The sequence below is a fragment of the Loxodonta africana genome, chromosome 1, assembly GCF_030014295.1.
Source record: "Loxodonta africana isolate mLoxAfr1 chromosome 1, mLoxAfr1.hap2, whole genome shotgun sequence".
Lineage (NCBI taxonomy): Eukaryota > Metazoa > Chordata > Mammalia > Proboscidea > Elephantidae > Loxodonta > Loxodonta africana.
The window spans coordinates 191,801,434-191,828,840 of record NC_087342.1 but is presented as its reverse complement, the minus strand read 5'-3'; the positions used below and the strand labels follow the sequence as shown (position 1 = coordinate 191,828,840).

The 27,407-nt window shown below is 41.4% G+C and overlaps 1 protein-coding gene across 4 annotated transcripts in view; it reads right to left on the bottom strand.

Annotated features, from left to right (window-relative positions):
• NCOA7 (nuclear receptor coactivator 7) overlaps positions 1 to 27,407 on the bottom strand; it is a 189,988-nt gene that overhangs the window by 11,596 nt on the left and 150,985 nt on the right. For 2 of the 4 annotated variants that reach the window (XM_064290501.1, XM_064290500.1), the window contains exons 11-12: positions 12,636 to 12,695; positions 11,752 to 11,899 (exon numbers count right to left, since the gene is read on the bottom strand). In XM_064290501.1, the coding sequence (XP_064146571.1) occupies positions 11,752 to 11,899; positions 12,636 to 12,695 (208 nt within the window). The remainder of the gene's footprint in view (positions 1 to 11,751; positions 11,900 to 12,635; positions 12,696 to 27,407) is intronic. The other 2 variants (XM_010594676.3, XM_003404237.4) reach the window with 1 other exon arrangement.

Here is a 27,407-nt window from a genome sequence, read left to right as displayed (position 1 = left end):
GCAAAGCTGTGAGGCTGTAAGCTAACACTTTCACCTTTGAAAGGGTGATTTCCTAACAGCCGAAGAAAAACAAAACCTCATTGTGCTTTTCTTTTTTTTCTTTTTTCTTCTTACACTTTCCATCCTAATTGTCCTGAGGCTCACCTACTAGCTTTTTAGCTCAGCTTTTCAGAGTTTCTTTTCAGCACCTTCTCTGAGACTAAACGTTATGCATATTCCCTGATGTTTGAACCTCAAAGGAAGGATGAAAAACAGAAAAGGCAAAACTGCAGAAGAGAAAAGGAGCCTTTTCAAACAGGTCGGTTCATTACATAAGAACAATAGCATTTCACTTCAGTATCAAGTTATTTTTGTTTGATATGAAGAATTAAAAGAATGGGAGAACATCTGGTTTATGTGAGGCAGAAGGGGATGTCGCTTTAGTTTGGAAGGCGGCTTTATAAAACAGCAAAGTAATGACCACCTTCCTACATTTTAGAAAATTAGTCTTAATGACTGATGAACATGGTGAGTCCTTCTCTACTTCCCAGACTGGATGTCAGGGTATTGGAAAGAAATGTAGATCCCCACTGTACCGATTTTCAGTGACTTCTCTGTATCTTTTCTGGATGTGAAATGACTATCTGATCTTGAGGACTGACTGTTGCAGGGTTTGGAGTGTGGCTGCATAGCTCATCCTGGGGCTCAATTATAAAGAGGCCTCTCAGATACCCTTAGTGACCAGTCCAGGTCCGCCAGAACTCATTCTCAGCGCAACAGCACGCACATGACTTAAGACAGAACCACCCAGATTTTGTGCTAGCGGGACAGCACTTTCTTCAGGACTCAGCACTTTATGACAAAAAAAAAAACAAAAAAAAACCCAGTGCTGTCAAGTTGATTCTGACTCATACTGACCCTATAGGACAGAGTAGAACTGCCCCACAGAGTTTCCAAGGAGTGCCTAGCGGATTCAAACTGCCCACCATTCGGTTAGCAGCCGTGGCACTTAACCACTACACCACCAGGGTTTCCACACTTTATGACAGCTAACATTTATCCAGTGTTCCTAGGCTATGGTGAGTGTCAGGTGCTATTCCAGGCACAAGGACACAAAGCAGTCCACAGCCCCCAATGAGGGGGAGGGCTGAAGGGGAGAGAGTAGAGAGAAGCATTTATAAATAAATGAATGTCATTTCCTTGTGATACGAATGCTAAAAGCTAGAGCAGAAACTCAAAGTAGGCTGGGTCCACCTGGGGAGTTCAGAGTAGCTTATTCACAGAGGAGGTGGTGAGGGAAGAGTGAGGTGTGTCTATGTGTAGGGGTGGGGAGTTCCAGGTGGAAGGCATAGCAGGTACACAGAGATATGACACAACATGCTGGTTTCAGGGAAGAGCTTCTCAGTTCACTATGGGTGGAGAAGAGAGAGCAAGGGAAGTAGACTGAGAGGTGGATGAGGCCTGAGAGGCAGCAGGAGCTAAGACAATGAAGAACCTTGATGCCATGAATGGGCTTAGAATTTATCCTTATAGGCCAGTGTTTTTAAAAGCTGGTTGTTCTTCAAAATCACCTAGGAGCTTTTTAAAATACGAATTCCGACATTCCTCTCCCAGACCTACTTTAAGATTCAATTATAAATAAACATTCCCCAGGTAGTGATTCTGATGAATCAGGCACGTAATAATGACTGTTATAGACAATGAGGAGCCATGGAGGGTTTTAAGCATGGGAGTATGTGATCATATTTGTATATTTAAATGACAAAGAGATATCCTGTATATATAAAGACCTTTAAACATAATGAGGAAAACATTACAAATCATTCAATAAAGTTAGAAAACTAAGCTATTTTTAAAAATCTATACTATACATCAAAATAAACTTTAGATTGAGTAAAGAGTTTAAATTGATACTATAAAAAAAACTATAGGTCCTCCAATATAAAAAGTACTAGAAGAAAAGTTTTACATAGTGTATTAGTCATCTAGTGCTGCTATAATAGAAATACCACAAGTGGATGGTTTTAACAAAGAGAAATTTATTCTCTCATAGTCTAGGAAGCTAAAACTCCAAATTCAGGGTACCAGCTCCACAGGAAGGCTTTCTCTCTCCGTTGGCTCTGGGGGAAGGTCCTTCTCATCAATCTTCCCCAGTCCAGGAGCTTCTCAGCACAGGGACCCCAGGTCCAAAGGATGTGCTATTCTCCTGGCTCTTGTTTCTTGGTGATATGAGGTCCTCCTGTCCCTGTGCTTGTTTCTCTCTTTTATATCTCAAGAGAGATTGACTTAAAACACAACCTAATCTTATAGATTGAGTCCTGCCTCATTAACATTAACTGCCACTAATCATGCCTCATTAACATCATAGAGATAGGATTTACAACACATGGGGAAATCACATCAGATGGCAAAATGGTGGACAATCACACGGTACTGAGAATCATGGCCTAACCAAATTGATATACATATTTTTGGGGGACACGATTCAATCCATGACTTAGAAAAAAACTATAAACAAAATTAAGACAAAGAGCAAACTGAGGAAAATCTCTCAAAAATATAGGAAACAAATAATATCTTTAATACTAAAGTATTCAAACAAGTGATAAAACTATTACTGTATTTTTCAAAATAACACACCCACACATATAATGCACACCCAGGAAAGTAATACACGAGGGAGTTGTGCAGTTGGCAAGAAAATATCACACCCACGTTAATTGAATAAAATACAGTTAAGACTGCTTAAGGGAAATGGGCAAAGGAAATGAGTTGGCAACACAGGGAACACGTGTGTGCGCGTGCATGCGCACGTGTGGGTGTGTGTGTGGAGTATCCTCAATAGTAATCAAAGAAAAGAAAATGAAGATATATCAATCATTTTAGCAAATTTAACAACAATTTCAACTTCCAAGTTAGAAAAAAAGTAACAATACTTTCTCTGGCAGCAGTACAGTGAGAAAGGCTACTCTTCACACATTACTGGCAATTAAGTTATATAATATAATTAAAAATTAACCTTTTGCTGTCAAGTCAACTCTGACTCCTGGCAGCCCCATGTATTACAGAGTAGAACTGCTCCACAGGGTTTTGTTGGTTGTAATCTGAATGTAAGCAGATTGCCAGGCCTTTCTTCTGCGGTGCTGATGAGTGGATTTGAATCATCATCCTTTAGGTTAACAGTTGAGTGCAAACCATCTCTCCCACGTAGAGACTTAATGAAAAATTAAGAGCCTTAAAAAAGTACCCTTATACCAAGTAATTCCACTTCCAGGAAACTATTCTAAGGGAACAATAAGAGCTGCAGATCAAATGTAAAACTTGAACCAACAAAACAATTCTTAAAGGGAATCATTATATAAATTATAATAGAGATAAAACTATTACACAATCATTAAAAACAAGGCTCTTAAAAATCTTTAATAATATGATTCTCACAATATGTCGGGTAAGAAAAACAAGTTACAAAACTGTACACATGGCATGATTCCATATTTGCAAAAATAAAAAACAAGATTCTCCCCTCCACCAGAACTAAGAAAAACACCCTAAACAAAATACCAAAAAAAAAAAGTCAGAGAAAATGTACAAAAGTGGTTAGATGTGATTTTAAAATTGTCTGCATTGTACATTTTTTTTGTTTCTAAATTTCCAACAATAAAGAGGTAGGTATTATTTTTATAAAATGAGCAGGTAAGGTTTATTAAAAGAGCTTGAACATAGGAGGATGGACTGTGGCTGGGGCTGGGAATGGAATTGGGAGGTCCTTGGGAGTCCAAGTGAAAGGTGCCGAGAGCCTGACCAGGGCAGTGGAGGTGGAGGGTTATGGAGGCCTCTGCACCACTTAAGAGAATCAACAAGAACCTGTGACGACTTAGGTATGGTAGGCGGAGGAGAAGAACCTGGGATGACGACCAGATTTCTGGCTTGAGTAACCGCTAATTAAAATGGGAATACAGGAGGAGAAACAATTTTGGGGAAAGATGATGAGTTATATTGACAGGCTGAGGATGTTAGATTCTAGAGGAGTGCAAGAATCCCCTACTTCATCCACAAGGAGGAGAAATGCTGTTATGGTGGATGGTTTTAAAGTATTGCTAGCAGGCAGAGCTTACTCTTGCATAGGAGGAAGCTTGGCCAGTATTTTTCTCCTAATAGGACTTTTGTACTCTCCTTTCCACGTGGTGAGAAAGCAATGATAAGGTGGCCTGAATAGATCCAGTCACCTCTCTCTCTAGTTATCTTTTCTTCTTTCCATACGTTCCTAGTGTGCTAGGAGCTTGGAACAGGCCAACCCATTTCTTCCTCCTTCTTCAATCCTCCTTTTCTCCCTCTTTCACTTCAAGTGTAGAGACTACTGGCCAGATGGATTTGCTCTCTCTTACATTTTCTTCAGTGGCTGGGCCTGAGAAGGCCTGGGGAAGGCTGCCCAGGCCCACTCTATTCTACTCTAGATCCTGAACCAGATCTCTCTCTCTGCATGCCTCTCTAGATCCTGTTCCTCTGGGGATGGGAGGAGTTATCAAGAACTGGAATCCAAGTCTGGGGTTAGTGGAAAGAAACAAAAATAGGCCTTAAGAGGCTTGCTTTGACATAAGATATTCAGGCCTAGTAGGGAAAGGATACAGTCCCTCATGTGGTCTAAAACTTTCCCCTAAAACTGCATGTTGGGGCAAGAAGCCACAGTCTCAGTAAGAAAATGTACCTTTTCTGGCTTTGCCTCTTCTGTGCACATATATCATGGGGGCCTTTTGGAGAAGAATGACTCTATGAGGAAAGGACTTGATACTCCTGGGTCCCTTGGCCAGAAGATCAATGACAAAATACCTCTATCTCATGGAGACTTTCAGCAGGGCCTGGGGGGCACCTATGAGATCTAGAGCAGCAACTTGAAAAAAGAGGTGTGTGGTGGAGACAGATGTAGGAGTTAGCAGCATGAACCATGAGAGTTGATAAGCTCATCCAAGGAAGATGTAACAAATAAGGAGAAGAGGGTCAAGGACAAACTCCTAGGGAGCATCACAAGAAAAAGGAACAAGCAAAGTAGACTTGGAAAGACTGGCCAGAGACAGGAGGAAAAAACAGGGGAAAAAAAAAAAAAAAGATATAAAGAACCCAAGCGAGGGGAAGCCTGATCGATAGGCTTAAATATCTTTAAACAACAGTTTCAAACAAGGAGTTCATGTACTTTGGGGAGACAAACACACAAACGAGTAAATTACTAGACAACATGTTCCAAAGCTATAGACAATGGGCTGTATGGTGACAAGAGAAGTAACTTTGCCTGTGAAAGGCACAAAAGCATCACTGAAGTGACAAATAAGCTGGACCTTGCAGGGCAGTAGGAGTTTGTCATAGAAAGCTCTGCCCGTGCACATGCACATTCAGGCTGGGGGGTAGTGAATGAGAAAAGGAACAGAGAGTGCCAATACATAGGAACAGATCTGGCATTCCAGATGGACTTAGACCTAAGGGGCAGGCTTCATCACCCTTGGTCATTCCAATCTGGTGAAGAATCCAACTGCCCACTCGAATCTAAAACCAGGCTGTGAGTGCTGCTGGAAAAAATTGCTCCACACTGCAGCCCAGTGCCATTATAAACGCATGGTTTCAACTGGGCCTTCGATACCAGAAAGCCATCCTACTACTGTTCCTTATTTAGCTTTTTTCCCTAGTCTCCACAGTTGCTATTTTACACCTTCTCTATACTCCTCTAACTCCTCCTCCATTTCTAAGAAATGCCCCTTCTGCTTTAGAGAAAAGAGAACCCATTGGATGAGAAATGCCTTGATTTACCACCAGTGAATCTATGCTTAATTTACACACATTTTCCCCTTTTTGGAAGGAGCCCTGGTGGCACAGTGGTAAGCACTAGGCTGCTAAATCAATGGTTGGCAGTTGGAAGCCACCAGCAGCTCTCCAGGAGAAAGATGTGGCAGTCTGCTTCTGTAAAGACTACAGCTTTGGAAAATTTCCCCCATGAGGCAGTTCTACTCCGTTCTATAGTGTCACTGTGAGTCTAAATCAACTTGATGGCACACAACAACAACAACAACATCCTCCTTTGTGGAGTCCAGGGTTGGTGCAAACTGTTAATGTGCTCAGCTGCTAACTGAAAGGCTGGAGGTGTGAGTCCACCCAGAGGTGCAACATCATGATAAACAGAGAAAAAAATTGCAGTTGTCAAAGATTTCATTTTACTTGAATCCATAATCAATGCCCATGTAGGCAGCAGTCAAGAAATCAAATGACATATTGCACTGGGCAAATCTGCTGCGAAAGACCTCTTTAAAGTGTTAAAAAGCAAAGATGTTACCTTGAGGACCAAAGTGCGCCTAACCCAAGCCATGATATTTTCAATCACCTCGTCTGCATGCAAAAGCTAAACAATGAATAAAGAAGACTGAAGAATTGGTACCTTTGAATTGTGATGTTGGTCAAGAATACTGAATATACCATGGGCTGCCAGAAGAACCAACAAATCTGTCTTGGAAGAAGTACAGCCAGAATGCTCCTGAGAAGCAAGAATGGTGAGACCATGTCTCACATACTTTGGACATGTTATCAAAAGGACCAGTTCCTGGAGAAGACATCATGCTTGGTAAAGTAGAGCGTCAGCGAAAAAGAGGAAGACTCTCAACAAGTGGGAATGACACAGTGGCGTCTCATGTACTGTAGACATGTTATCAGAAGGGACCAGTTCCTGAAGGATATCATGCTTGGTAAAGTACAGGGTCAGCAAAAAAAGAGGAAGACTCTCAATGAGAGGGATTAACAAAGTGGCTGCAACAATGGGCTCAAGCATAGCAACGATTGTGAAGATGCAGCAAGTCTGGGCAGTGTTTCATTCTGTTGTACATAGGGTTGCTATGAATCAGAACCAACTTGGCAACATCAAAAAACAAAGAGTGCCTCAAAAGAAACATCTGGCAATCTACTTCTGAAAAATGTGTCACTGGAAGCCCTATGGAGCACAGTTCTACTCTGACACACATATGGGGCTGCCATGAGTCGCGGTCCACTCCACGGCAACTGGAGTTGCCCTTTTCTACTGTCCAAACATGGCAATGGTTATAAGGATGGCGCAGGACCGGGTAGTGTTTCGTTCTGTTGTACACAGTGTCTCTGTAAATCAGAACTGACTTGATGGCACCTAACAACAACAACAACAATGTCCAACTTCCTGTCTAAGGGTTCCCCTGTCCCAATATTCCCTGCAGATTCTCAGGGACCAGCTCTCCTGATCATTCCCTTCTTCATTCCTTTATCTTGCATATCTCCCGGTCTATTGTCCTTCTCACCTCATCTAAAAGGTTCAAGTTTCTCTCACAAAGCAATCCCCCTACTAACCTTATCCCTTCTTCCAGCTTATCCTATTACCTTGTTTTTCTTCTCCACAACCAAATTTCTTGAATTGTTTATCCACATTTGCTAGCTCCACTTTCTCACCTCCTACTAATTCTTTGACCTACTAGAATCTAAATTTTGACCCTACCACTTTAATGAAACTGTTTTTGTCAAAGTCACTAACTACCGTCTTGATTTTAAATCCAAAAGACGTAACTCGGTTCTTATCTTTTGACTTCTCTGCAGCATTAATCGTTTTTGACCAATCATTCTCTTCTGAAAACATCTTCCCTGAATGACTTCCCTTGTTTCTCTCTCCCTCCCCTGGATGGTCCTTTTCAGTCATCTTTGCAGTCTCTACTTTCTTTGTTTGCCCCTTTAATGTGGGTATTCCTCAGGGTTTTATTCTAAGCCCTCTACATGTTCTCCTTGGATGACCTCATTAACACCCATAACTTCAATTTTGCTAATGATTTCCAAAAGCGTATCTTCAGATCTTTTCCCTAAACTTCAGACTGATATTCAAGTCTCTTGAACATTCCACAGGCCTCTTAAACTCAGATTAAAACCAAAACAGAGCCTTTTCTACTAAATGTAATCCTCTATCTTCCTTATCGCCATGAAGGACAGGTACCAATATCCCCCCAGTTCCCACTCTGGAAACCAGGAGATCAACCTCAACATCTTTATTATACTATGGCACATTTAATTCCTCAAAAATTCCTGTGTATGCCACCTTCTAACCGTCTTCCAAAGGCATCCAATTTTCTCTATCCTCACTGCCACTCTCTTTCAGTAACCATTATCTCTCAACCTTGATTACTACAAGAGCCTCCTAAAGGGTCTTTCTTTGTGCCTCAACTGTTGTCCAGCTCCAGTTCACTAAGCATTTATCAGCCACAGAGAGCTCTATAAAATGCATATCTGTGTGTACTTCTCCATGCTCAAAACAGTTCGATGGCTTCCTATTTCCCTTAGGAAAATAGCCAAACTCCTACACATGGATCATAAGGTCCTTCAAGACCTGCCCTTGCTTGCTCCTCCAGATTCATTTCTTGCCTCTCTCTCAGCCATGTACTCTATGCTCCGGCCACACTGAACTTGCCTTAGTTCATCGAATGCCCCGTGCACTCTTTTTCTCCTGCGGGTCATTTCTTTGCACAAACTTATCTCTCTGTCCAGAACATGTTCCATGCCTTGGCCCCACCCCAACCACCTATATTTCTACTTCTTCAGATCCGTTCTTCTTGGAAGCCTTCCCTGAGTCCCTTGGTTTGGCTTAGGTGCCCAGCTACATGCTCCTACAGCATTTGGCACTTCATCTACAATGGCAATTATATCATTATATTATAATGTATCTGTACCCATTGCTCTTGAGTCAATTCTGATTTATAATGACCCTACAGAACAGAGTAGAACTGTCCCATAGGGTTTCCAAGGCTGTACATCTTTAAGGAAGCAGACTGCCATATCTTTCTCCCATGGAGAGACTAGAGGGTTCGAATGACGGATCTTTCAGTTAGCAGCTAAGCGCTTAACCACTGTGCTACCAGGGCTCCTTAATGTTTCTGTATTCAACGTTAAATTCTACTTGTCTCATCACTGTGCTCCTAGCAAGGTGAGGGCTTGGTAAGTGCCTAATAAAAATTATGACAGGCTTTTATGATCAAGTTAAACCCACTGCCATTGAGTCAATTCTGATAAATTTCATCCCACAGGTAAAAAGGATCCAGCAGCAGTTTCTAAACAGGTGAGTGATACGAAGTGATTGAAAACATCATGAGGACAAGGACCATCTTTATCGTGTTTACTGGCACATAACAGGCACTCAAATATTCACTGAATAAATAAATGAATGAAGCCTTCTCAGAAAGAAGATATGGAGGATGGATTGGATAGGGAAGGGTGACTCTGGCAAAATTAATCAGCAAAATATGGTAAAAGTAAAAGCAAAGTAAAGAAGGAGCAATTGAAAAAGGTTACAGAGGCTGGATTTAAGAGACATTCCTGAGAAAGAACTGAAAAGATGGATTTGAAGATGGAGAAAGTTGATGTTGCAAACCTCTTCAGTTTGGGTGACAGGCAGGCTACCTTAACCTAAGTAAAAAAAAACATGGTGCAGAACAGAACCCTAAAAAACAAGTGTTGACTTGGAGATGCACCCTGAGCACCAGGTAGATGTGCCGACTTGGCACATGGGTTGGAAATGGAGATAAAGGCCTGGGCATGGTGATCGCTCAGGTAGACATTGAAGATAATGCAAAGTTCTCTAGGGGTGACAGAATAGAACAAGAATAGAAGCCTGGAGGAAGAAAACATTTATGGGGTAAGGCAAAAGAAAGGAAAGAGCAAAGAAATGGTCAGAGAAAGTAGGGTGAAAGTGGAGAATGCTGCCGTAAAAGCCAAGGAGGAATAATTTTAAGAGTGTGGGTGAGGTCAGCAGTGTCAAATGCAGAGGTGAGTTCATGTATAATGGAGATTAGGTGGTCTATGGTGACCACAGAGGGGGTGATTTCAGTAGTGATTGTAGAGAATAAGTTGACTGTAAGATGTTGAGAATAAAAGGCCCTGAACCAATTTGTTTAAAAACTTTGGTAGGGCTAGAAAGGAGGATGTCAGGGAAGAACCCGTTAAGGATGAAGAGAAGGATTCTTTTTTTCTTTCTTTCTTCATTTTTAAAAATCTTGATCATGTCTTGATAAAGGAGAAGGCCCCAGGGAGGAAGGAGTGATGACATAGGAGAGGACAATTATAACTGACAAAAAAAGAATCAGTCTTAGTGAGGGGAAATAAACAGCCTTTCCTTGAGTCAAAAATGAAGGGTACTATAAAACAGGTAACATCACAAGGACAGGGACTAATTTTATCTTGTTTACTAATGTATACAAAGTATCTAGCAGAGAATCAAGTATTTTTTGGCACATGGTTTTTTAGCCACTCAAATATTCATTGAATGAATACATAAATGAATAACGTCTTCTTAGGAAGATGACTCTAGCTAAGGTGTGGCAGCGGATGGATTGGATTGAGAAGTAACCCAATGGAGTAGAGAAGAGAGAAGGTAAGGAAAACCTTGTCCAATTGCTTTTTCTTTGCAAAAGGAAGGAAAGTCCAATCTCTGGGATTCAACGAGTATGAAGTGGGCTAGGGAGCTTTAGAAGAGTGTTGTTACTGTTGTTAGATGCTGTTGAGCCGATTTTCAGCTCAAACTGACCCAATGTGACAGAGTAGAACTGCCCCATAGGGTTTCCTAGGCTGCCATATTTATGGGAGCAGATCGCCAGATCTTTTCTTCTGCATAGCCACTGGGTGGGTTCAAACTACCAACCTCTCGGTTAGCAGCCAAGTACTCAACTGCCGTACCACCAAGGCTCCTTAAGAAGAGTTCAAAAAAGGGAGATCACTAAAACCCAGTGCCACTAGAGGTCAGATATTTGTAATAGCCCATTATTCCTGGCTGAGAGGTTTTCTCCATCAATGTTTAGCCTAGAAGCAGATAAAATTGTGAGGGTGGATTTCCCAGGATTGCAGACTGGGGCTGAGAAACTTGTCAGCTCTAGTAACTGTGATTCTGAATTCATTACCCATCTGCCCAAGGTGGGAAAGAAGAAATGCTATACGGGGTCTAAGAGATAAGCAGAATAGGAAGAGTGTGAGGAATGAGACACTACAGCGCTCCATGGCGATGAAGAACCAGCTTAGTGGTAAGACGGAGGAGGAGACATATTTCTCCTTGTCTGATCCCCAAGCCTCCCAACTTTGTAAACTTTTTAAGCGTATTCAAAATCATATTTCCAAGGCTCTGCCCAAAAGAGATGCTTGATACATGCTTGCATGATTGGAGAAAGGGATCAGTATAAACCAGAGGTTAGCAGACTATAGCCTATGGGCCAATCTGGCCTGCCATCTGTTTTTGTGTGGCATGTGAGCCAAAAATCATTTTTACATTTTTAAATGGTTGAAAAAAGTAAAATAATAATAAAAAAGGATATATTTTGTAACATATAGTAATTATATGAAATGAAACACAACCAAGCCCACTTATTTACATACTGTCTACAGCTGCTTTTGTGTAACAATGGCAGAGTTGAATAGTTGCAATAGAGATCAAACAGCCTCCAAAGCCAAGAATATACATTATCTGGCCTTTTATAGAAAATGCTTGCTGGCTTCTGAACTAAGGCATGGACAATGTAAGGGGATCAGTCCAGAGTGGTCAGAGAGAACTGTTTGTGTATATGCGTGGTTCTAGCACATGTAACTAGCTTCAAACAGAAGGGTAAAGTTATTTTCCCCCGTAACTTCATAGTTGCACAGGAAATCTAACTTCTTAACAGCCAGTAACTTGGAATCTGAAGATGAGAACACTGCAATCGCACATTATTGTTAGGATGGGCACAGTCGACTCCCACCTCAAGTGCTCACCTCCCAGCTCTTGGTTGTGGGCTCACTGAAGAAGTTGTCAATCATATTCAGTTCTTCCTTTTCCACCACCACGAAGCCTTGCTCTTTGGCATCTTTCCCATAGACATCAGGAGACCACTGTACAAAGAATGTGTACAAGTGATCCACCCTGAAAAACATGATACAAAAAGGGGTTAACATCACATCGGTTTTCCTGGCAGGCACTAGTGGGGACATGCGCACATAAAATCGTCTTTTTCCTGCTTGGCTCATCTGTTTTGCTAATTGGGAAATTTCTCATGGTGAAGACTACCTCTACCAGTGACCTTTCAACCTCTGGATCTGAGTCAAGAAATGAAACTACCAGTCCCCAGGCAATGAGGACCTGTTAAACTATCTTTCAATCTTAGGAAAAGATCAAAAGATGGGATGTAAATCTGAAAAATACAATGAAATATTTACGCCAAATGTTTTTCTCATTGGTCTTTTACTGGGCACTTGTATTCATAGAAAACAAACAAAATGAACTGAGGCTTTAGTTGGAAACAAAGATAAACAATACTCCAATGGGTCTTTATTTAGACTGAAGCACTATTATCATTTTAATAGAACATCTTGGTAACTAGAAAATGTCAAGAATAATACTAGTTATTATTTTAATATTAGAAAGAGACCTAATTTTATTGACATAGTAATAAAATTGCTTCCAGTTTCTCTGTTCTTATACATATTTCATATAGCAAGGTGCTGATGCATCTTTTAAGGCTTAATCACTAGAGAGATGGCTAGCTCCTGAGCAGAAGATGTGAGCTCTCAGTGCCATGCCTAAGTTACACCCCTTCACCCCCAGGTATGAGACCACCACAAGACACAAGACACAAGCCCTCTGATCTCAAATTCCATACCTGTAACCACTGGAGTAGGGGAGTAGGATGGGTGGAATCAAATGATTCTTAAAGCCCCTTCTAATTTGAAAATAAAACAAAACAAACAAAATTGTCACCCACAATTCTGATGCTTCAATGGATCAAACTGCTTTTAGGTTTCCACATTTCTACCAGTCCCTATCCACACGTATACACATTTTATCCTTGTTATCAGAGCTAAGACACAACTGGTTTTCATATGTAACATTATATAATGTACTTGATCATATTGTTAGTCTTTGCAGTTATTTTTAATGCCTATATTTGATGAAATTAATAAACCATAATTAGCTTGTATTCTTATATTGTCAGGGTATTTAGCTTGTTTCATTTCTTTGATTGTACTAATGCAGCAATGTCTAAGCCTTATGGTCTACATCTTTCACCATCGTTTGAATTACATTCTCAAGAACAGTTCCGAGAAAAAGAATTACTGGGCCAAAGGGCATGATTTTATAGCTGATGATTCATCCTGCCAAGCTGCTTCTGAAAGGCTGGCTAGCTTCCTCTGCCACCCGCATTGCAGTGTCTTAGTTTCATCATAACCTTGCTGATCCTTTTTTCTTCTTTGAATGAGTGAGTTTAATGCACAGAAGTTTGGCCTGACTCAATATGCATTTCTTGGAGTGTGAGCAGGTGGACCATTTTTCAATGTTTTCTTCCTAGTTGCAGTTTTTCTTTTGTGAAATTAGCTCTTTGTGGTTGTGGGGTCAGTGTTTTTCTTTTCGGTCTGTGGGAGACTTTATGTAATGCAAACATTCACCATTATCAAGTATATTTCTATGCTGTTGTTTTCCTTTTTATATGAATCATGTCTTTCCTCCCATAGTACAAAATGACTAATTTTCGTACACTTTAAAGGTAGAAATCCTTTGTGATTTCTTCTACTCTTCAAAACATGGAAAGTTATCACGCCAAACAAGGTGCAGATCAGTGTGTATGATCCGCTACTATTTCTATTAAAAACAAAACATATATGCTATTACTATACACAGAATACTCTGAACATCTACAAAAGAAACTGGTTAACACGGTTACCTCTCGAAATGGAACTGGGTGGGCAACTTATTTTACATTGTATGTATCTTTCTGTAAATTATTTTAAATTTTGGAGTAGGTAGTACGTTCACATGGTTCAAACATAAACATATTTAAAAAAGCATTTAATGCGATGTCTCCTTCTCACCCACATCCCTGCCCACCCCATACAGTGCCCACCTCTGGCTCCTACAGGTGACCACGTTTTTTTGTTTCTTTTGTGTATTTGTATGCAGATACAAAAACGTATGAATATATATTCTTTTTGTCTGCCCTTCCTTAAACAAAAGATAGTACTATTCTCTATTTGCTTTTTTCACATAATATATCTTAAAAATCTTTTCACGTCAGTATATAGACAGCTTCCTCATACTTCCTTTTACAACCACATAGTACTTTGCTCTGTAGATTTGCCATAGTTTATGTAACCATCTTCTATAATTAGGCACTGGATCATTTCCAAGATTTTGTGAACAATGCTATGCGAATAACTTCAGGCATGAGTCATTTCACACATGTACAGAAATACAGGTACAATAAATTCCCAGTGGGACTGCATTGTCGAAGGATCAATTCACTTGTATTTTTGACGTATAATACTAGGTTTCCTTTAATAGGGGTTATATTATTTTTTACCTCCCACTAGTAATATGTATACTCTTTTGGGCCTTAGAACTATTTTTACTATGTTCTTTTAAGAATATAGATTAATTTAGAAAGCAAGAAATAAAACACCACTCCAGTGAGGTTTGATGTATACAATTCATTCTAACTTCTAGTTTTTGTTTTTTTTTTAATTGTACTTCAGATGAAGGTTTACGAAGCAAACTACCTTCTCATTAAACAATACACATATTGTTTTGTGACACTGGTTGCCAACCCCATGATATGTCAACAGTCTCCCCTTCTTGACCTTAGGTTTGCCGTTACCAGCTTTCCTGTTCCTTTTTGCCTTCTCATCCTTGCCCCTTGGCTGGTGTGCCCCTTTAATCTTGTTTTGGTTTACGGGCCTGTCTAATATTTGGCTGAAGGGTGAACCTGAGTGACTTCATTACTGAGCTAAAACGGTGTCCCAAAGCCATACTCTAGGGGTTTTAGTCTCTGGTAAGCCAGGTAGTCTTTTTTTGTGTGTGTGTGTGAGTTAGAATTTTGTTCTATATTTTTCTCCAGCTCTGTCCAGGACCCTCTGTTGTGATCCTGTCAGAGCAGTCAGTGGTGGTAGCTAGGCACCATCTAGTTATGCAGGACTCAGTCTGGTAGAGGCTGTGGTAGTCTGTTAGTCCTTTGGACTAATCTTTCCCTTGTATCTTTGGTTTTCTTCATTCTCCCTTGCTCCAGATGGGGTGATACCAGTGGAGTGTCTTAGGTGGCTGCTCACAAGCTTTAAAGACCCCAGACGCTACTCACCAAAGTAGGATGTAGAATATTTTCTTTATAAACTATGTTATGCCAGTTGAGCTAGATATCCCCTGAGGACCATGGTCCCTAGCCCTCAGCCCAGTAATCTGGTCTCTCAGGGAATTTGAATGTGTCTTTGGAGCTTCCATGACCTTGCCTTTGTCAAGTTGTGCTGGCTTCCCCAGTATTGTATACTGTCTTACCCTTCACAAAAGTTACCACTTACCTATTGCACTCTTCTAGTTTTTTGAAGTCTCCCACTATTACTGTAGAACTATCGATTTCCCTTTTCAGTGCTGTTAGGGTTTGTTCTATGTATTTTGGAGCCCTGTCGTTGGGTGCGTAGATATTTATTATGGTTGTGTCTTCACAGTGGATTGTCCCTTTAATCATTATATAATGCCCTTCTTTGTCTTCTATGGTGGATTGTGTCTTAAAGTCTGTTTTATCTGAGATTAGCATTGCCACTCCTGCTCTTTTTTGATAGCTGTTTGCTTGATATATTTTTTTCCATCCTTTGATTTTTAGTAAATTTATGTCTTTGTTTCTAAGGTGTGTCTCTTGTAGACACCATATTGATGGGACCTGTTTTTTAATCCATTCTGTCACTCTCTGTCTCTTTATGGTTGCATTTAAATCATTTACATTCAGTGTGATTATTGATAGGTGACTTTATTGCTGTCATTTTGTGGTGCTGACATTTTCTTTGTTCCTCTTACTCTTCTGTGCCGAATTCCCTTCTTTTATGTATTTTATTTCATTTCTTTCATTTTTGTAGATATTGTGTTTACTGAGACTTTGTTTTTCTTCTTTATTTTAACGAGGTTTGCTAACTTTCTTTGTGGTTACCTTGAAATTTACCTCTATCTTCCTAAGTTTAAACCAGTTTTTTATTACTTGATAACACCTTGACTTCCTCTCCATTTGAAAGTTCTATATATACACTGCTTATTCCCTCTTTTATTGTTCTGACGTTGTTGTCACTGACAGATTAAGCTCTTTGGTTTCCTGTTGTAAATCTTTTAGTTTTGTTTTATCCTTGAGAGCTCATTATCTAGGTTGGTATCTGGCTGATGCTGTCTTATGTGCTAGATTCAGGTTTTCGGCTGGTGGTGTTGGTTCACTAACCAAAAGGCTTGCTTTAATAATTCTTGTAAGTTTCCCTTGGTTTTTAGTGCATTCCCTTAATCTCTATCTATCTGGTAATGTCCTAATTTTCCCATCATATCTGAATTCTTGGATGTTTTTTTTCTTTGAAGCTTTATATATGTCATTCCATTGCCTTCTTGCCTGCATGGCTTCTGCTAAGTAATCAGAGCTTAGTCTTATTGTTTCCCCTTTGTATGTGACTTTTAGTTTTTCTTGAGCTGCTCTCAGGGTTCTTTCCTTGTCTTTGGTTTTAGTGAGTGTGATTATGATATGTCTCAGTGTTTTTCTTTTGGGGTCTATCCTATATGGGGTTCATTGAGCTTCTTGGATTTTCATCCTTCATGATATTAGAGAAGTTTTCTGTCAGCAAATCTGCAATGACCCTGTGTTTTGTTTTTTCCCCCTGTTCTGGAACTCTAATCACATGCAAATTTTTGCTTTTGATTATATCCTACATCATTCTCAGGTTTTCTTCATTCTTTTCTCTGATTTTTCTTCAAACAAAGTAGTATCCACTATTTGTCTTCAATTCTGCTGATCCTGTCTTTCACTGTTTCAAGTTTGTTCCTAAAGCCTTCTATTGCACTGTCCATTTCTGAAATCTTGTTTATCTTTCGGATTTCTAATTGCTGTTTTTGTATGACTTATGTTTGTTTACTTTGATATTTTGTTCCTGAATTATTTTCCTGACTTCTTCCATTGTTTTATCTGTCTTCTCCACAATTTTGTGCATATTTTCCATGATTTTGTCTATCTTTTCCTTATTTTTGTTTGCATTTACCTTCATCTGTTGGAGAGCCCTGAATATTAGAGTTCTGAATTCCCTATCAGGTAGCTTCAATGCCTTTTCTTCTAGCAGAAGGTCATCTGGTATTTTATTTTGGTCACGTTCTGGAGTCATCCTCTCTTGTTTCTTTAATATGTTTTGATATTGTCTGCCATGTCTAGGACATTCAGGAATTATTTTCTTCATTTATCGATTGTAGATTTGATTGTTTCATGCTGCTTCCTTATTTTATTTGGTTATGTCTGGGCAGGTGGGCTGGGTGCTTTTGTTGCTTGCTAGCCTGTGGACAGGATACTTCTCATCACCTTATCCAGGTGGGCAGGGCTGGTCTCTGAGCTCTGGTGCAGCAGGGTGGATCCAGTGGAGGTGGAGAGGTGGGGATGAGTAGTTTGCAGCACAAACTGGTGTGACAAGGTGCAGCTGGAGGGCAGTGCAGGGCAAGGTCCGGGGAACTGTGTCATTACTGCTTGGGGGCATGACACTCAACACACAGTGCAGATAGACAGGAGGGAAAGGAGAGGACGTGATGTGCAGAGCCAAGTGGGTGGGTAAAAGAAGAGAAGGAAGAGAGAGAAACAAAGGCAAAAAAAGAAAAAGTGAAAAAGAAATAGGTAAAAAAAATGAAGTTTAAAAAAAAAGAAAAAAAGGAAATAAAATGGCAGCGTGGTAGGATTTGGCAGATAGGGGCAGGGCAGACCCAGCGAGGCCATGTGCTGGTGGCTCTCTAGCTGAGTGGTATGACTCAGCCTGTCAAGAAGTGGCATGAGTGCTACGCAGCGCTAGGTGGGCGGGAGAAATGAAAGGAAAGAGGGGAAAGAGGAGACGAAACCAACAAAGAAATAAAAATAAACAAAAAATACTAAAAATAACAACAAAAAAAGGTGATGGTGGAGGCGCTGTCCACTGGGAGGGGTGGGATTAAACGGGTGGCAAGCTGATGTCTCTCTCACCGGGCGGCATGGCACAGCCTGTAAGGTAGTGGCAGAGGCAGCACAGGGCCTAGGTGGGAGGGAGGAGGAAAAGGAGAAGGGGAAAGATAAAGAAAAATAGAAAGTGTGGCACTGAGGGAGCCGGCCCATAGGGCTGGCGCAGACCTGGGGAGGTCGTGTGCCAGAGGCAGTGCATGGGGTTGGGTGGATGGGAGAAAGGAAAGGAGGGAAGGGAGATAGAGAGAGAGAGAGAGAAAAGAAACAGTAACAACAAAAAGAAACCCAAAAAACAAACAAACGATAAATAAATAAAATGGCGCTGAGGTAGCTGGTCGGTGACGGCGGTGCAGACCCGAGGAGGCCGCGCGCAGTCACTCTGCAACCAAACTGTGCAGCACAGCCCCTCCAGAAGAGGCTGAATTCGGACTTAAGATTTCATTTCTCCTTAGACATTACAAAAAATTACAAGAAGATGTAAATCGTGAAAATAATTTACTCAACAAAACAATAAAATTCAATAAAGTTTTTAGTAAAAGAACCTACCTAATAACTGCCAGTCAATTTTATTTCTGGTGATGAAGACATTACGTTGTTTGGGGAGATCATTTAAGCAGTCCTTTTTAATTGTGAAATAAGTCCAAAATAAGTGGGACTTACTATTCTGGGTGGGAGAATATAATTGGACCTTTCTTGCTTGAAGATAACAACTCATTCCTACAATCCCTTGGCAAGGCAGTGGATGGTGGATGAGAGGGAAGATTTGCATAATGTCCAAAGAATTTCCTGGGACAGCAGAATCTAGTACCTAATAACTTCTCTTTTGAAATTCGAGATTATTTGGCCATCTCTGATGAATTGAGATGGTCCTGACAAAGGTAAGCCCACAAGAAAAGATACCATCTCATTCCATCTCAATCTTCCTGAAGGGAAACTCTCCAAGGGAGTGGGAGGAGATTACAGTTTAAACTGATGAACTGGGTCCACATCAATGCCATGACTGCTTTAGGAGCAGGCTAACTTGGGCATGGTGTGCTGCTGAGGCTGGAACTTAGACCAAGCCCCTGCCACTTTAGGCATGGGATGGAAGGAAATGATTGCTTATGTCATATGCATATATGTGAGTTCCTGAGCAGCTGTAACAAGGGGGTTGGGTTTTGCAAGGTCAATTTTGGCATAAAGCATTCTTGCCTGAATGTGCCATCCTCTCTTGAACCCCTCAGCCTGGGCATGGATCTGCACCTGCAGGCCTGGGGGTGGCTAGATAACGAGGCTTATCCCAAGCCTCTTCTTTTATGACTGCTGGGTTTTCAGTGACGGTGAACCAGGCTTCTGGGTTTGGTAGTGGCCAGAGTGACCTATTCTATAACAGTCAAGAGCAGCCAGGGCCAGCCTTTTAAAATGAGTAAGCAGTGGGGTCCTCTGACTTACCACAGAAGGAAGGTCTCTGGAGAGAGGGAAAAAAGGTATTCTCAAAATACGACAGAATAAAGGCTCAGAGTAATGAAAATTTTAATATTAAAAAGAGAAGCAACCTTATGTTTTTACCCATGCTGGTGAGACATAACATACCAGCTACCTAAAAAGAAAAGATGTGATTCCCTGCCTTCAAGAACCTTGCATTGTAAAACAACTCGACAAGGCAGGTACTACTAAGCCCAATTCAAGGGCGAGGAAACTGAGAATCAGATTCCTAAGAACAAATAACGTGTTCAACCACCTGATCCCTAGAAATGTTCCAACCAATCCAAGCTGCATGCTGAACTCCAAGGGGTGCAGGTACGTTCTTATACCTGTCCACAGTCAGGGCTCTCATAGGATGTGTCAATACTTCCTTGGTTTCGGATTTTATTAATGAAGCCAAAGTAATATTAGTGGGCTATCCTGTGTGGCCCTTAAGGCACATCCTGCCGAATCCCCATTCCTGCTATTGCACCTTCCACCCACAGGCTTACTACTGTACTGATCTTCAGGCCTTGGGATCCAGCCAGCCAGAACTGTGTTCTAGGCTTGGAGAGTGTGGTGAGGCCAGCCACCTCATTTCAGCCATGCTTCTGGGAATGGTTCTCTTCTGGCTGCAGCAGGCAGGGCAGTTACCCTGAATTGCCTCTCTCCTTTCCCAGTCCTGGACTGTCTCTACAGTCAGCAGGGTCATACCAACTTTAGGAAGCATCAGGTGAGGTTAAATAGGAAACCTCAAAAGTACATTCTGCAATGGGGCACCCTGACAGGAACTGTTCATGTCTTTTCTCTCAGACATGCAGGGCAGTGGCACACTGTGATTTTCCTCAACAATAGCCTCCCACCTAATTTTCCCTCTTTATTCTCATGCAGAGAGATTAGAAGAAGGGAAGAAATGAAGAATTAAAATAGCCTGTCCCACAAGGGAGAGTTAAAATTCATTTGGAATCAATTTGCTTAAGTTCTAAGGCCATTAGAGGCCAAATGGAAAGAATCTATGACTCTCTTTCCAGCTCTACTTCTGTTCAATTCCCTAGCCTTCATCCAGTATTTTTACTATTTTAATTGAGAGAGGGAAAGAGGATATGACTTCATCTTTTTTCTTCCAGATAAGGGTGGCCTTAAACAAAATTTTTTGTTTTTTTTTTTTAGATTATTTAACCTAATTCCTGGAATAGTTCTTTTGGGCAACTGGATTTTCCTAGTGCTTAGTTCCCAGAACTCAACCTGCCCTCTGAAGCAGGCCTCAAGTTCAGAAATTCCCCTCCTTGTCTGTGCCTGCCACCTCGCCCACTTCTTCCTCTGGACTCTGCCAATTTTGCTCTCACCTTGACCCTGACTCCTCCTCTTTCCCCAGCCATTAGTCCTTCCTGGTTTCATGTACATCCAGGCCAAGTTTTCATCTCATGCTCACTGGCATCCCCTAGAGGCCAGCAACTTTGACCCTCTACTACATCTGCTCTTCTAAGCAGCCTACCAAAGAAATAAAAATATCATTTTTCTAACTCCTCTGTTGGAATGATAAATGTTGCCGGGCTTGCTTATTCATGCTTAATGGATCCACTACAAATCAAAGGTGCCTAACCTTAGCTAGAAAAAGCCCTCCCTCATGGCAGAAACCGTGGTGGTGTAGTGGTTAAGTGCTATGGCTGCTAACCAAGAGGTCAGCAGTTTGAATCCACCAGGTGCTCCTTGGAAACTCTATTATAGGCTCATTTTGAGTCCGTATCAACTCGAGGGCAGTGGGCTTGGGTTTGTTTTTTTTTTTCCAGTGCGGCTTCACACTGCCCTCTAGCTCATTTCCTGTATCAATCCACATGGGAGCTATTCCAGACCTCTACTTTCTCAAGCTCTCAAACCCTGTCCTATCCATCCCCTCTCTGAATAGAGCTCGCTGCTGTACTATTCTAATAATGCACTCCCTTTGGCCATCCCTCTTAGCAATTTTTTCTTCAAAAGAAATAACTCCTCTTCTACCCACTGTAACCCTCCTCTTTGTACTTTTGATAGTCTTATTTTTCGGTCACTTTCTTTTACCACTTCTGTCCCCACCTTTCCCAGCCCTTCAATCCCCTTCATCTTGATCCATAAACCTGCTTGCCATTTCCTCATCCTTAAGAAATAAAAAGGCTGTGGATTTTGTTTCTGCCTAAAAGCTCTTTTCCCAAATCTCACCTTCCCTTCAGAGAACATTGTTAATACTTGGGGTTAGTAAATTTTCCAGCTCCTTTTCATTCCTGAATTATTTCATTTTGATTACCTTTTAGTATATGTTCTTTGTTAAACCTGACTCGGATATTTTCTGAAGGAGGGAGAGTTTTTAAATCTTGTTACCTCCCACACCACGTCACTGAAGCTGATTTCTCTAAAGTCATCACCTGTCAAACTAAGAGTGTCTCAGACATCATTTGTCCTGACTTCTGAATGCCTGACACTGCTGATGACTTATGTATGGTCTCCCATGAGTCACTGAGCTTCTCTGGCGTTCGGTTGCCTCACGGCACTAGCCAGGGCATATAGCTGAACCAACACAGTTACCAGTAACCCCTGCCACACTGGTCTGCTAGCTGATCATGAAGTAATGGGTGTGGTAACACAAGTGAGCAGAGAACTGGGTCAAGCACTGAGACAAGCACTGAGTCCTGCGAAATGCTAATATTTAAGGAGGAAGCAGTAGAAGTGATCCTGGAAGGAGCCCAAGAAGAAATGGCAGAGAGGTAGAATAAAATGCAAATCAGATCACTTCACCAAGCTGGCTTCAAATCCTTCCCATGTCTCCTCAGAGGTTTTAGGATAAAGGAGCCCTGGTGGTACGGCAGTTAAGAGCTATGGCTGCTAACTGAAAAGGGGGCAGTTTGAATCCATCACTTCTTGGAAACCCTGTGGGGCAGTTCTGCTCTGTCCTAGAGGGTCATGGGTTTGGTTTTTTGGTCAAACATCTTGGGGCTGCCTGGGAGCTTTGTTTCCTGACACTCCCCCAAATGAACTCTTTATTCCAGCCATATGCATTATGGATCTTTGCTCCAACACATCATTCAGGCCTCTGTGCTTATGCTGCTGCCACATATATATAATAAATAAGAGAATATATACATACATACATATATATATAAAATAAGAGAAGTGATAAAGGCAAGCCCAGTGGAGAAGCATTTAAGGCTGGGGTCAGAGAAGGCTCCCCAGGGACCACGGCTAAGCTTAGAGTTGAGGGAGGCGCATAAGACAGTTACACAAGAAAGGAAAAATAGCATTCTACTGGAGAGTACACATGCGAAGACACAGCATTTTAAGATCAGGGTGATGCTATATACAAGTCAGTAAGGACACTGCAGAGAGGAAGGAGGGCAAAGTTACCAGGTCTATCGTGATTTTGAAAAGAGGATTCTGTAACGGGGCTGCTGAAGACGGCTGCTGAGATGTAGGTAGGAGACCCAGGCCCAAACAAACAATCCTAACAGCACAAACAGCACAGTGACAGAAGCAAGTGGGCATCTGCGCTGGGTATTTGTATTGAACAGGAACTTATCAGGCAGGAGAGGAATTCCTGACACGAGGAATGAAAGAGTGAGACTTCACTTTTGCTTAATGGAATGGCAGGAGATGGGAATGAAGGAGCTGGTAGGGCTGGTGGGGCTGGGTAACTGGGTCACAGAGGGCTACGGGCACAAGAAATGGTGCTTAAACTTTATCCAGAAGCCACTGTTTCCCAAAGTGTGGCAGGGGCACCTCCAATGACTTTAAGGGTACATATTTTAACAGTTAAACAATTATTTAAAGGGCATTAGTAAAAAATACAGCTACCATATTAAACCTGTGAGTTCACAGATATTACTGCTCAGAGATATGATGCTGGAAGCTGTGCCACCATTATTTCAAATACCAACAGGGTGACCAGTGGTGGCCAGGTTTCAGGGGAGAGTTCAGACTGAGAGAGACTAGGAAGAAAGGCCTGGTGACCTACATCTGCAAATCAGCTCATGCTAACCCTACGGATCACAACAGAACATTGTCAGAGACTTTGACTCGCTTACTTTGAATGCATCATCAAGAGGGACTGATCACCGGAGAATGACATTTGTGTTTGGCAAAGTGGAGTGCTAGCGAAGGCAACGGAAACCCTCAATGACATGGACTGACACAATGGCAGCAACAATGAACTCAAGCATATCAATGATCATGAAGATGGTGGAAGACTGGACAACGTTTCATTCTGTCATACATGGGGTCACCATGACCTGGAATCAACTCGACAGCAACTAACTGTAACACTGCTCAGGCAAAAAGCTAAGTAAAATAAAAAATGATAAGTTGATTTAAGTCCTTTAAAAAATACTATTAAATAAATCCTAGTATAAAAAAATAAATCCTAGTATAGATGGTAAGAAAATATGGGGATATTTTAGAAGGAGGTATATGAAATGACTGAAGCTTGAGAAGCACTGCTGGAGCACTGGGACGGCAATACTAAGGGCTGCAGCAGCAGGGAGGAGACATGGCCAGGTCAGTCATTTAGAAAGAATGCTGGGGAGCCAAGTAGGAAGGGTCAGGAAGAGATACGTCTGCAAACAAAGGCTTTGTTGAGATGGCTACAACACTGATCCAGGTAGGAGATGATCCAGGCTAGACACAAGGCAGGGCAGAGGCATGGGAAGGAGCCTGCATACACACTCCTGCACAAAACCTATCTAGCAACAGTTAACATCAAAACCAGGCACTCAGGCTCGATTTAGGTTTCCTGTTTAATTACAAATTTGCTTTTCATCAGATTTCTTCATAAACCTCAAGCGTCTTTATCTTTAACACAAGGCTCATTCAGGGATTCACCCCACCAAACCAAAACCAAACCCATTGCTGTTGAGTTGATTCTGACTCATAGTGACCCTACAGGACAGAACAGAACTGCCCCCATAGAATTTCCAAGGAGCGCCTGGTGGATCTGAACTGCTGACCTTTTGGTTAGCAACCTTGGCACTTAACTACTATGTTACCAAGTAGACACCATATTCAAGTTACAAATCCCCATTTAGCAGATAAATCTGCTATCTCTGAAGAAGAAATTCAAAGAAGTGAAACAATACAGGCTCTCGGGAGGCAGCAGCCTCATCTCAGAGGCAACAAAGCATTGCAGATTATAGAAGAAGAATTAACAGTAGCAGCAATAACAACTAACTTTCATGTAGTGTAAGGATAAGCTCATTTTTTCCCCTCATAATAACCCCATGGGGCAGGCACAATCATTATAATTCCTGTTTAATGGATGAAGAAGCAGGTGTTTACAGAGATTAGCTAACTCATCCAAGGCCACCCAGCAAGTTAGGGGTAGACCTGGGATCAACCTCAGGTCAGTCTGAGATATTATCTAACATGCTTTACTCTTTCCTATATGGTTTTCGAGCTGCCAACATCTTTGGTTAAGGATCACTCAAACATAAGTAAAAACTTAGGAGGCTTGGTGGCACAGCAGTTAATTGCTCAACTGCTAACCAAAAGGTTGGCGGGTCAAACCTACCCAGCAGCTCCACAGGAGAAAGACCTGGGGATTTGCTCCAGTAAAGACTGCAGCCTAGAAAATCTTACGGGGTAATTCTATTCTGTCCCATGAAGTCTCTGAGTCGAAAACCAACTCCATGGTACCTAAAAACAACAAAAGTTTATTTTAGAACCAATACCAGAGGCCTTAGGATGGCAGCCCATACTCTATATTCAGCTAGGAGATAAGTATTCTGTTTAGCCTACACACTTTTTTTTTTTTAAGTACATGGTAGCCTATACTTAAATATTGGGGAGATTTTACACACAAATCTGTATTTCACCTTCCCTTTGAAAAAGATCGAAGATCTAGCAACACTAGGCTCATGTTCCTACATAGCAACAATTGCCTGGTGGTGTGCAGCAACTGTTCCCTTGAGCAAGGCTCCATATTTAAAACAGGTTGTCTCCTTTATTCGCCTCCATTTCTCAGCCTGGCCCCCACAGGCATTTAGATTTGCAACCTGTAACACTCACTTGGATCCCCAGTGTAATTACTGTTTCTGCATATAATCAAAAAAACCAAACCCACTGCCGCCGAGTCGATTCCGACTCATAGCGACCCTATAGGACAGACCAGAACTGCCCCACATTGTTTCCAAGGAGGGCCTGGTAGATTTGAACTGCCGACCTCTGGGTTAGCAGCACTTAACCAGTACACCACCAGGGTTTCTGCATATACTTACTCCCAGATACTGTGTGCAGCACCCATTGGCAGGGAATAGCCTGCAGTGGAAATAGGCCCTCAGCAACTCTGCAAAGTGCTGGCGCTCCTCTCCCAGAAAGCTCGGCCACCACAAGAAAGAGATCACTAATAAAGGGAGTTACTTTTGAGCTCAGCTCTGGCTACAGAGTCACCAATTAACCCAGAAATTTGCCAAAGCTGGTTACAACAGTTACTTACTAAAGGGTGGCTGCTTAATAAGGTGCTTCCAAAAGGTGGTGATGATTTTCTAGAATCATCTAGAATCAATTTATAAAACAAAAGGCAAAATCTCCAGGAAAAGAATGACAGGGAATAATACCACTTCAAAACATATTAAAGTATTTTTTAAATAGGAATGAAAAGATTTGTGTTGTTGTTGTTAGGTGCAGTCGAGTCGATTCTGACTCATAGCGACCCTATGTTCCACGGAATGAAACACTGCCTCGTCCTGTGCCATCCTCACAATTATTGGTATGTTTGAGCCCATTGTTATAGCCACTATGTCAATCAATCTTGTAGAGGATCTTCTTCTTTTTTACTAACCCTCTGCCAATCATGATGTCCTACTCCAAGGACTATTCCCTGGACAGCATACATGAAGAAAGCAAAAGGTCATTAAAAAGACAGTAAAGAAAGAAAAGACCAAAATCAATGTCAGAAGAGACTCTGAAACTTGCTCTTGAATGTAGTAATAATTAAGCAAACGGGAGAAATGGTGATATAAAAGAGCTGAACAGAAGATTTCAAAGGGCAGTTCAAGAAGACAAAGGTAAAAATATTATCATGAAATGTACAAAGACCTGGAGATAGAAAACCAAAAGTGAAGAACATGATTGGCATTTCTCAAGCTGAAAGAACTGAAGAAAAAATTCAAGCCTCGAGATGCAACACTGAAGGATTCTACTGAATGACTCAGGGAGCATCAATAGAAGATGGAAGGAATACACAGTCACTGTGAATGTTAAAGGGTTGACATTCAACCACTTTAGGAGGTAGAATATGATCAAGAACCAACAGTACTCAAAGAAGAAGTCCAAGTTCCACTGAAGGCACTAGTGAAAAACAAAGCTCTAGGAACTGACAGAATATCAATTGAGATGTTTCAACAAATGGATGCAGCCCAGGAAGTGCTCACTCATCTATGCTAAGGAATTTGGAAAACAGCTACCTGGCCTAATGACTGGAAGAGATCCATATTTACGCCTATTCCAAAGAAAGGTGACCTAACCGAATGTGGAAATTATCATACAGTATCACTAATATCACACACAAGTAAAAATTTGTTGAATGTCATTCAAAAGCAGCTGTAGCAGTACATTGACAGGAAACTGCCAGAAATTCAGGCCGGATTCAGAAAAGGATGTGGGACCAAATAGATATCATTGCTGATGTCAGATGGATCTTGGCTGAAAGCAGAGAATACCTGAAAGGTATTTACCCGTGGTCTCAGTGACTATGCAAAGACATTTGACTGTGTGGATCATAACAAATTATGGATAACACTGCAAAGAATGGGAATTCCAAACACTTCATTGTGTCCAGGAGGAACCTGTACTTAGACCAAGAGGCAGTTGCTCAAACCAAACAAGGGAATACTGCATGGTTTAAAGTCGGGAAAGGTGTACATCAAGGTTGTATCCATTCACCATAGTTAATCTGTATGCTGAACAAAGAATCCGAGAAGCTGGAGTATATGAAGAAGAACGGGGTATCAGGATTGGAGGAAGACTCATTAACAAACTGCGATATGCAGATGA